Source organism: Camelus bactrianus, chromosome 2 (assembly GCF_048773025.1).
Source record: "Camelus bactrianus isolate YW-2024 breed Bactrian camel chromosome 2, ASM4877302v1, whole genome shotgun sequence".
Lineage (NCBI taxonomy): Eukaryota > Metazoa > Chordata > Mammalia > Artiodactyla > Camelidae > Camelus > Camelus bactrianus.
The window spans coordinates 132,641,528-132,653,597 of NC_133540.1; the positions used below are offsets into that span (position 1 = coordinate 132,641,528).

Sequence of the window (12,070 nt, forward strand, 5' to 3'; positions counted from 1 at the left end):
TGTATACATTAAAAGTAAATTCTATGGTATGTGAACTTTGTGTCTATAAAGCTGTTATTTAAAAAATGAGCATAAACAGATAAACATAATTGATTTTGATGATAGAGAGCACTTAATTTGAACCCCAATTAAGCATTATTATCTCACACACAACCCCAAAAGAATTCCATTCTTCTCATTAGTAGACCTGTATTAAAAATTGTACTGAATTATATTCTGGATTCTAGCAATAAATAATTGTGAAAATTTGTTTTCTCTTTTTTTGATAAAAGTACCTATATTGAATCCTTAATTTGTCTCTTGGCCTATAAAGTTAAATTATTTACTCTCTGGCCCTTACAGGAGAAGTTTGCTATCCCTTGCTTCGGCACGGTGTTTCTTCTGCCTAGTCTTCCCCTCTCACCCTGGCCCGAACTTCTGTTCACTCTTTGAGACTCTGCTTCAGTGACCCTTCCTCCTTCTGTAGGAAGCCTTTGCCGACCAACCAGGCCAAGAATAGAGTGTGGCTCTTTGGTGTTTCCTAAGTGCTTTCTGCAGACTTCTGTAATCCCAGTGACTGTGCCACAGTTGTTTGCTTCCAGGTCTTTATTCCACAGTGGACTGTGGTGTCCAGGGACTGTGTTGTAGTCATTGTTACAACCCCTAGTGCCACAAAGAAGACACTGACATGGTTGCTGGATGAATGCATGAATCCATATCCACGTGTAAACAGAGATGCTGGACAGCAAACAAAGCGAGTGCGACATACCTGTCTAGGTGGAGAGGACAGGAACTCTTCTCGTTTCTCTTCTTGACTTACAAGGTTTTCATTAAAACAAACAAACAACAGCTTTTGACTGTTAAAGGAGTATGACTGAATTACAAGAAAAATTAAGGTATCCTATTCCTGCTCACCAAGAGATGAGCTCCTTGGTGGCCCTTAGTACTTTTCTCTCAAGACATTTTAATTCATGGTAGTCGGTGTGTGTGTGCACCAAAAATGAGATCATACTGTGGTATAAACTACTTCTCTTATGTATATTGTGCATAGCTCTCTCTGTCAGTAAATATACTTCATAATCTCTGATGGCTGTAATGTCTTATTGCCTGGACGTATCGTAGCTTAGTTAGCCACACCCTCCTTAACTGACATTTAGGTTTCTACATGTTTGCTGTTATTGACAGCTGTATGATTAACATCACTGTAGCTAAATCTGTGCACACTTTGCGGATTTTTTTTCCTTAGGATAAATTCCCAGAAGTAGAATTATTGGTCAAAAGTACATATACATGTTTAAGATTTTAGATTTGCATTGTCAGACTGCCCTCCAGAAGGACTTTGTGTCCATGTGAATTTTGAAAGTCCCTTCTGTCCGTATAATAAAACTTTATTTGGACCTTTGAATGTGTGTTTTAACTCTGCTGAGCTTTAGTACAGCTTCAGTAGAGAAACATGTTTATAAGGCTCCGTGAGGAGAAAGAGCCAGTCTCAGCAATTCAAACAGAATGGAGTCTTGTTTTCAGTAATTACACAGAACTTTTCTACCTTCTTTTGTTTTGTACACTGTGAACAATAGAGGAAAATTACAACATTTTTCTCTGCCTTCGGAAGCTTCAAATCTACATTGTTACGCTTCTGTCCTCTGTTCCTGGTAAAGGACAAGCCCTATCTCTAGAAGATACCGATAGTAAGAAATGGCAGGTTTCAGTTGCCATCCAGCCGAACACGTTAGATAAGTGGAGATATACTGATAGGTCTTACTTGGCCATCAGACACATTTTCCCTTGGAAAATGGAATTGACACCACTCAGCCAGAAAATGTTTTTTGGTTTCATGAGATCTACAAACATGCCCAAGAAGTTAAGTAAAAAAGTATGTCAATTATGATGAGTTTAGAGAGAGAGATCCTTCTCTCACTCTTTGGTGGCATGAAAGTAATTTTTGTGTATTTGATCAAAATTAAAATTGGCTAGACAGTTGATGGTATCTGACTTGATCCTAAAAGTTCTTTTAATTATTATTATGCTGCTGCTTTATTCCATCTCATTCGTTCATTTGTATCTCTTTCCTGAGGGCCCACTGTAGGCCAAATACTCTAGTAAGTAATTTTCTTAATTTTGCTGTTGTCTTTCTTTCTAATGTTTTTTTTTTTCCTTGTTGTCTGTCCACTGGTTTTAATCTTAATTTACCAAATGAAACGCTTTTTAAAAGGCAAAATGAAGTAGCAAAGCAATTAAAAATACTAAAATCTCAGTCTAGGGAAATAGCTAAGCCTACATCTTGGAATATTATATAGTCAAAGAATTTGTAGTAACATAAGGGGAATGTTTACAGTAGAAGTTAAATCAAAATTGTACAAATAGTGTGAATTCAACTATGTGTTTTTTTAGAGCAGATGAAAAAGACCAAATGAAACAGACCAAATTGTTCTAATTTTTGCTGGGTGGTAGGATCTTGGATGATTTGCTTTCTTCCTGCTTTTCAAATTTCCTTAGTTTTTATGACAGGCATATACAATCAAGGGGAAAATAAGCTTAAAATACTAATATAAAATATTTTATATCTGTTGATTTTTAGACTCTGTAGATAGGAATGAGCCGTTGAAGTGTTAAATGTTAAAATCTGATAGAATATGAACACATTATTAAAGAGTAGGAAGTACAGAAGAGAGGACATTTAATTGTGTATGAAGTTTAGAATTTATGCTGAAATTTAAATGATAATACTTGAATTTACATATAAATGTCTGAATTATTTATGAGCATTTACTATAAACATAAGTGGGTCAGAGTTATTGAGATCATAAATCCTAAATAATAATCTAATAATAATCTCAATAATAGATAACCAGACCAATGGATTACCTACCCTGAAGTGCTCTGGCTGACGGTGTTCTGTGGTCTCTCATTTTATTAGTGTGTACTGTTGTAAATGAAAATATTTGGTAGGGGAATGTGTGTAAGTATGTGGGAAATAATAAGTGTTTGAAGTTTGTTATTTAGTGTTGGTCATTGAAACTTGTACAATCTTATTTTAGGAGAATGACATCTTCCTGGGCTGGGAAAAAGGAGCTTATAAGAAATGGGGAAAGAGTAAGAAAAAGTGCTCAGACCTAACTCTAGAAGAGATGAAAAAGCAGGCTGCTGTCCAGTGTCTTCGATCTGCTTCTGATGAAGTAAGTTTCCCTTTGATTTCTAATACTTGGGGAGAAAAACGAGGGACTTCAGTTTTTGGTGTACAGCATGATGTTTTGGTCATACATACATATATTTGTTTTCATGTTCTTTTTCATTGTAGGTTACTACATCTTGATTAAAAAGAAACTTAGAAAAATAAACTACTCATTATCTTACCACTGCTACATAAACATTATCACTTCTTTTAAAGCATTTTTCTATCTATATATTGAGTTTTATATTTTTTTATGGACTTTTAATTACAGGATAAAAATTTTATAGATTTTTCCCATTTAACGTATTTCATTTTGTTACTATAGTATCTTTATATTTTTTAGTGGCTAAGTTATATTTCATCAAATAATATTCTAATAGCAGTCTAATATACTCTGCATTAATGGATATGTAGCTTGCTCTTGACTTTTTGTTATGCTGTCTAGAATATTTTCATGTGTGGCTTTTTCCATGGTCTATATTATTTATTTTGGGTATATTCCTAGAATTGAGATAGCAGTTCTGACATTTAAGAACACTCTACTTGCTTGATTCATAATTTTGGGGTTTTTCTTCTTTTTTTAAATTCTGGTTTTGGGGGGAAGGTAATTAGATTTTTATTTATTTTAATAGAGGTACTGGGGATTGAACCCAGGACTTTGTGCATGCTAATAAGCAAGTGCTTTACCACTGAGCTATACCCTCCCCTGCTTTAGTTTTTAAGAAAATATTGTAAGATTATTTTATTGATCTTTTGACACTTCATATATAATATTTCTCATGTCCTTCAGCATCCTGAAATAACAATAGTTTTAGAATTTAATTGCCTATTTAAATGAATACTATGAATTCTTACTGAATTACTCACTGTAAGGTCTAATCTCTGAGACCATAACTACTTAGAAAATTATTTTGCTTTCACCATGCTGTTTGAAATAGTGTGCTTTAAGTACCTTTATAATGTAAAGTTAAATTGAGAAGATTCACACAAGGTATCTAGAGAGGCTTCCCACCTCTGGAACTTCCTTCCTAAACTAAATATCTAATGGCCTCATGTTGGAGTAAGCAGCTTTGCTGCATGTGGTAATCTGCAGAAGTTTATTCTGTCTGACTGCCACCTGTCACACACGCCTTGAAGTCTGTGCAGCCCTTCCCAGCTCTGCGTTCTCATCCTGCTCAGCGCTGTCTGCAAGAGCCCGGCTCCCGGGCCCGTGCACACGGAACCTCGTGCACGCCCCACCTCCTGTCTTCCCTCCACTGTGCTCCTTGGGGGCCAGGACTGTGAGTTACCCATCTTTGCAGCTCCCGGTGCCTAGCAGTGAGCGCCGATTGTGTAAAAGGTACTCAGTTTCTCTTGAACTGAATTGAACCTCAGTTTCCAAAGAGTCTCCCCTTTTCATCCTGTCCTTTTTCCTCTTCCCACCATTTTCCTTTCCCCCACCCCTTTGATTTTTTTTTTTGCGAGATAATTATTTATTTTTATTGAGTTACAGTTATTTTACAATGTTGTGTCAAATTCCAGTGTAGAGCACAATTTTTCAGTTATATGTGAACATACATAGATTCATTGTCACATTCTCTTTTGCTGTGAGCCACCACAAGATCCTGTATTTATTTCCCTGTGCTATACAGTACAATCTTTTATCTATTCTACATTTTGAAATCCCAGTCTGTCCCATCCCACCCCCCGCCCCCTTGGCAACCACAAGTTTGTATTCTGTGTCTATGAGTCTGTTTCTGTTCTGTATTTATGTTTTTGTTTTTGTTTTTGTTTTTTTTCAGATTCCGCATATGAGCAATCTCATATGGTATTTTTCTTTCGCTTTGTGGCTTACTTCACTTAGAATGACATTCTCCAGGAACATCCATGTTGCTGCAAATGGCGTTATGTTGTCAGTTTTTATGGCTGAGTAGTATTCCATTGTATAAATATACCACATCTTCTTTATCCAATCATCTGTTGATGGACATTTAGGCTGTTTCCATGTCTTGACTGTTATAAATAGTGCTGCTATGAACATTGGGGTGCAGGTGTCATTTTGAAGTAGGGTTCCTTCTGGATATACCCAGGAGCGGGATTCCTGGGCCCTTTGATTTTTTAACTTCTGATTTCTTGAAGCGGCTGCCTCATAGACTGTGGGATAGGAATGTGGAAGTTACTGCTCATATAATAATCTTGGGTACCTTTTTGTTACAAAGAGTAGGAACACATGTAACCTAGTTTAAGAAAAAAATGGAAATATACATAAAGGATACAGGATACCTCACTGAAACCAAGTGCTGGAACTGCAGCAGCCTCGGGAGCAGCCTGAGCTGGGAGCGCAATGATTAGCAGCCAGTCATTTTCTCTGATGACCCACAGTCTCCCATTGCTTCTCCCTGTTTCTGAGTCATTCCCTCTCTTCCTGAAGTCTGGCTTTCTCCACTTCAGCACACACATGGTGAGAAAACGACCATTCTAGCCCCAGCCCAGCATGACTGCTCAAGTGTAGAACCCAACCCCATCCAGTTAGAGGGAGAATCTGATTGGCTAGGCTTGGACCAGGTGTCCACCCCGGGTTTGATAAGCTGTGGTGAGGGGACAGAGTTGCTTGGAGGTCCACCCTTTCAGCAGTGACGGGCAGCCCTCAGAGAAAAGAGGGTGGTTGGACAGTTACCCAAAAGGTGTCTTCTGGGGGACACTGAAGGGAGTAATAGATTGGTAAAGGAATTTGGAGCTTTTAAAGGAATTCAGAATGCAGATGGTTTTTAAAAGTGAGAGGTTAGTTCAGGTAAATTCTTTGAGTACAGTCCAGAGAAGCTGCTGCTGAGTCATGGTTGGGAGGAAAATATGAGTAGGGAGTTTCAATCTGGGACAGGATCTTATTTCTGCCTTAGAGCAAAGTTGCTGAGAAACGACTCTAGCCTTCGACTCATGGTGAAGCGGAGTGAAAAACAAGGACAGCTGAAGCCAGCTGTGGAAGAGTAGGGAGCACAGATACCTTGTCCTAGTGCAGTGCAAGACCCGGCTCCTCCTGCAGCCTGCTGAGTGTGTGTAATCCATCCTAGCCAAGCAGGCTGTGTGCAGACAGGAGCTTGGTGTCGGGTAGAAACAGCACAGGGAAGGAGAGTGGGTTGCAGAGATCTTTGATTCTCTGAGTTGCTCCTTTGGAAAATGCTTTCCTTTGCCTGGCTGTCAAAGGCAAGATTTTCGTTTACAAGCGCAATGAAGTCTATTTGTCGTGTCTTACTCTGTCCTTCTCATTTTATGATAAATGATTGCATTGCTTTTTCCTAATAGTGATTGTTTTTTAATCTTACCAAATTAAAGTTGGCTGAGGAAGTGAATGTGCCAGGCATACACCAGGAACTCAACCGAGTGCTTGGGGACAGAATGAAAAGGAAGTAGGAAGTCTTCAAGCCCAGAGCCCCGTACCTGAGGCACCTGCTGTTTGTACATTGGTGCACAGGCCCTGTAAGCCAGCTCGTCAGGTTCTTGGGGAGCCAATGGAAAGAAGTTGAAAAGAACCCTCTTTAATTATGGCCTGTAACCATAGAAAGGAATCAGTGTGGTCGTTTATGAACTGTGGACTGACTATTTGTGTGTCCCCTGGCTTTCCTTTCTAGAATGTCTGGTGGCTCCGGTGAAAACAAAGGAGCGAGGAAGGCGCTACATAGGAAATTGTAATGCCAAAGTTCTGTTTTATATTTTGACCACAGTGAAGGTCTGTGTATAGTGTGGTGTTCGTCTCCTAAACGCTGAGGATGGCAGTGCTTGTGGTTCTGTGCTTTGCTTTCCCACCCAGTTCTAGTGGCAACTAAGAGCTCTTCTTAGTGCAGCTCTGTGTAGTCACTACGAACTGCTCAGAATCCAAAGCCACTAATAAGTTTACAATCTAATTGATTAAAATGTGAATGACATAATCACATGACTATAACATAGGTGATATGACTGTAACATAGGCTCTCACTGTGCTGGCCAGGTAAGTAGAGGTGATATTATGTATTACACAAGATGAATTCTTTTCTCGTTACTTTCCCGTGTGCATGTGTGACTGTCACAGCTGCAGTGTTAGCTGTTTCTATAAAAGCATCCCCAAGGTATCAGATTCCTCACCGCATCGTGGTATGAGTAGAATGGCTGACTTCCCTTTCACGTACCTGTGATGTGACTCTGTGCCTCCACGTAATTCTTGCATCAGGTTGTGCCCCACATTACAGCACGTCTCTTGACCTGCTCAGGTCAATATTTTATCTGAGAAATGTTGCCAAAACCACATGGAAGCTCAGTTATGTCGAATTTTTATTTTATATGTTGGCGGCACCTGTGAAGACCTGCAGGTGGTGGTTGTTTATCCCTCCGGGGGATCATGACCTTCGATGGGCCTCATTGTTTGTTAGGTCCCAGCTGAAACTGCCTTTCTAATGCTCTTCGTTCACGCATGCAGATAAGAGGTAATTCTCAGGGTGCTCGTTTTCTATAACATTTTGCACTTGCTTTGAGTGCAGTTAGTAATGGGGCCTGTAGAGAGGAGTGGGGCTGGGACGCAGTGACGGGGCACTTTATAGATACGGAAGGTTATCCTAAGCTGATTCGTTCCTGTTGTCAGTGGACATGGCGTGTGCACCCAGACCTCTCCTCCCTTTTAAAAACTTGAAACAAAGTTGAGCTGTGCCAGCTGTTGCTTTCTGACTCCTCGAGTTTACTTGGTTCTGTTTTCTCTATCCCCAAAGTTCAAGCTTTTTATGTTGTTTGGTTTTGTTTTATTTTTAATAATTAGTTATATTTTGGTGTTTTGTTTTTTTTTTTAACTGAGCTACTTAAAACTGAATCGAAGCTAGGATTTCATCTTCCACTTTGGAAGAATATCAGAAACTCAACAAGGCCCTGTTTGGGGAGTAAATGAAGTTAGGATGCAATGATAACTTGTTTTGGTTAAGTTAGTTTTGAAAAGTAACAGCGCTGCTGCATACCCTGGGTAGCTGACTCCGCCGGTGGTTCTGTAGAGAGCCTTACAGAGGACTTATGATCCAGGTACAGTGGAGTCTTACTCTAGTTGCTCATATTTTCACATTCAGCTAAGCCTGCCTGTAAAATTCTTTCTGCCAGTTAAAGTACACAGTACATCTTAGTATTTCGTGTATGTATTGTTTATCTGCTGTGCAGGGTTGTATGTACAAAAACCATGTAAAGTAGTTCATGGGAGTACTTTCAGGGTTGATTTTGACCATACATCTTGTTTCTTTGCATGCTGATGTTAGAGCTTAATTCATTCTGGATAATTAGAGCATGAGACAGTGATAATCTTTATTGAGCACTTAATGTGTGTGGTACCTGTCTGGTGTTCTGTGTACGTTGTACGAAGTGATGCTGTGCACCTTCTACAGGCCAGCCCTCTGAGAAGCCACGTTATTAAAGCTGGGAAGGCTCACAATTGCTGTGTTGTCACAGCCAGCCCTGCTCTGGGAAGCCCAGGCCTATCTCCTAGGGCATGGATGGAGCGGGAGCACTCAGGGGAGCCTGGAGGCCCTTCTGAGGACTTTGGCTTTTCCTCTGATAAACCACGAATATTGGAGAGTTTGGAGTAGGGGTAATGTAAGGGCCCAGCTGGCCACTGCAGGAAGACTGGTTGGAGGGGCCGAGGCAGATGCAGGGAGAGCAGCTAAGGAGCCATCATATCAGACCAGAGGGTCGGTGAGGATGGGACCTGGTTAGATTCCAAATCTGTTTTGAAGTTGGAACTGACAGGATGGACATGGGGTGGAGGAAAGGGGCAGGGTTGAGGCGGATAGCCAGGGTTTTGGGGCTGAGCAGCTGCAAGAATGGGATTTTCATTTACTGAGGAAAAGGAAACTAGGGATGGAACACTAATTTGTGGGTGGATGGGTGTGAATTAAGATTTGAATGTGAGGTGCCCAGGAGAGTGCAGTGGAGATGCTGAAAACGCAGTTGGATATGCATGTCGGGCTGATGGGCGGGTGGTTTGGGGAGGAGGTTAAATAACAGACCCCTTGCTTGTTTATCTCACCAGAGCTCGCTGGCTCACGGTCTCCCGGGGCTGAGCAGGAAGCTAAGTGAGTAAGACAGGAGGGAGAGGGGAGGCCTGTGGTGAACCGCAGGGCCCAGGCCCGCCCCGGCGCTCGCTGATGGTTACCTTGGCGAGTGCTGTCCTGGTGAAAAGTTAGAAAATTGGGATTTTTATAGGAAATTTCCTGAACTATCAAATGCCGAAAGTGAGGGTATGAAAAAGGAAACCAGGGGGAGGGGCTGCTATAAAAATCTGAGAGTGAGGTGAGCAAAAGGGCATAAAAAGAGGTATGTGTGGGGTTATGGTGTGGGCTGTGAGCAACCCGGTGCGGGAGGTAGACAGGCAGACACGGAGCAGGTGCACAGACACAGCAGTGCACACCCATGCAGGCGGCCTGGGAAACACTCACAGCGCAGCTCGGCCCCGCACCCTTTCCTGACGGCGCTTCTCCGCGCCTCTCTCCAAGGTTCCCACTGCTCTGAACTGGTGCTTCTCTCCCGCGTGCGCCTTTATACTTTTACCAAATGGTATTTGAGGAGATACACAAATGTGAGACTATTCTGCATGTTAACTTTACATGAGTAGTATCATACTGTATTTTATAACTTGCTTCTTTTAGTTAACATTTTTAAAGATTTATCTGTGTTGACAGTGTGATCTTATAATTTCTTTTCACTGCTGAATAGTTGTCCATTGTAACACCATAAAGCTGTTTATTCCTCTGGTAATGGACCTCTCAGTTGTTTCCCAGTTTTGCTTGTTATAAAGAGCGCAGGAAGGAACGTTCTCGTGTATGTGTACCGTGCTTTCTGCAGAGTCTATCCTTAGGCATCAACTGCTACATTAAAGTCAGTTGTTAGTTTTTTCCCACCATTTTGGCATTACCACAGACCTGAATATCTGATGAAAGCTATAGACCTAACTTGAAAGATACACATAAACTTTTCTTATGTGCCCACTGGTAGCCTCCTTAAGAATTCATGCTTCCTGGATTAAGAATAACCATTCTAAGTTCTGCTTTGAGGAACTTGGCTATTCTTGTCACTCCCCCAGTGAGGTGTGACAAGCAGTATATCCAGACAGTGAGCCTGGAGCCTTCCAAGCTCCTTTTCCTGAATCTCCTTCAGGAAGTTTGGTTGTTTCAGGAGGAACAGGGATATCTGACGGGAAGAGAAACTGCCATCTCCAAATTAAAGTTAGAAACAGGACATTTGTCTGCATACATTAAAAACATGGTCTGCCTAAATCACTAGGATGCTACCAGAAACCAGGAAAGTTGAAGGACTTGAATATTCAAGTTGAAGTATTTTCTTCTGTAGATGATGAAACGGAGGCTCAGAGACATTGAATATCTTGTTCAGCTTTTATGAGACCCGGGCATCTCTGCCCTGTCCAGGTGATGCTCTCCAGACCGTAGCCCTGCTAAAGAGTGAGGCAAAGCAGAGCTGCGCTTTTCTAAGTTTTGTTTAATCAAGCTATTTGGTCATTGCTTGTAACAGAGGTTGACATCTTCTACTTCTTATGACAAACTTTAACTGTGTTTTGTCCATCATTCCAAGAGGACGTAGGTCTCTTCCTCCCTGGCCTGTGGTAGGCATGCAGACAACGTGTATCCACTGGAGACACCTCTCCTCCTCTGCACCATGTTCTAGAGAGCAAGCACAAGTCCAGGCTGGGGGCAGGCCAGTGAGTGGATTTTCGTAGACCCCCGTGTGTTTAGGTTGGGAATCACAGCCCTGGTGCAGGTGCCTTGACAGAGACAGCCTTTTTTTAATTTGGATTAAAAAAAATTTTTTTTTATCTTTGAATGGCCAGGGGTGTTTATTCTATCCTCATAGCCACGTGCACCGCTGCTTCCTGTTGCATTAGACCTAGTTGTCACACGTCTGTGTTACTTCCCTGGCCACTGAGGCACGAGTTTATGAACCTTGCTGTATGTTCTCAGTTATCTCATTGGTGCTCTTTTGTTTAATGACTCAACCTTAATTTAGTTCTAAATTTTAAAAAGGCTTTTAAAAACTTCCGCTCAGTAAAGTATGGAATTGATCACTTACTCTCAGGGAATGGTCACCAGTAATCATTCCATCAGTGCCTAGCTCTGCTTTAGACATTAAAGTCTGAGATCTGAAAAACTGTAGACGACTTCCATGTGCAGGGTGGGTCTGAACACAGGAATGTTTGGAAGTCTGTTCCTTGGTTATTGCTGCATGACAGGGTACCCCAAAACTTAATGACTGACAGCAGCAGCCATTTTAGCTGCTCACAGTCCTGTGGGTTGGCTAGGGTTCGGCTGGGAGGTTCTTTGGCTGGTCCTGTCTGAGATCTCATGCTGTCGCAGTCAGTGGTAGCTGGGACTGGAACATCCAGGATCGCTCTCTTCACTTGTCTGGCAGCTCAGCCACCTTCTCTACATGGCTCGTTTAGGCTTCTGCACCTGGCAGGGGAGCCCAGGAGGGCATGCTTCACACTTGGTAGTGTCTCACTGAGGAATCCCAGCAGACTTGTGAGAGGGGTCTGCACTAGGGGTGAGTGCCAGAAGACATGGTTCCCTGGGGCCCCAAAGGATAGGCTTTCCCCATCCTGGCAGGTACTTTCTGGAGAGATGGAAAACAGACAGGCTTAGGACACCGGGCACCTCTGAGGGAAATCATGAGATCCCATAATGAACATTGGGGGCTAAATGAAAGTTGGCAAATTGACTGGGGAATCCCCACCCCTTTCTTCTGCCTGGCTGCCAGAACTCTGAAGACGAGGAATTTCTCTCTGAGGAAAAGCTTGCTGCAAAGAAGAAATATTCAAGGGACAAGATGATCTCTTGAAAATTTGAAAAATAATAATATGAAAAGACTCAACAGAAGGATTGGAAGATACAGCTGAGGAAATCTCCCAGAAGGAGGAACCAAAAAATGAAG

At 41.7% G+C, this 12,070-nt stretch overlaps 1 protein-coding gene across 5 annotated transcripts in view; it reads left to right on the forward strand.

Moving 5' to 3' along the window:
• The window catches only part of KIAA0232 (KIAA0232 ortholog), an 83,003-nt gene that overhangs the window by 45,445 nt on the left and 25,488 nt on the right, over positions 1–12,070 (forward strand). For all 5 annotated transcript variants that reach the window (XM_074350674.1, XM_074350669.1, XM_074350666.1 and 2 more), the window contains one exon: positions 3,018–3,155. In XM_074350674.1, the coding sequence (XP_074206775.1) occupies positions 3,018–3,155 (138 nt within the window). The remainder of the gene's footprint in view (positions 1–3,017; positions 3,156–12,070) is intronic.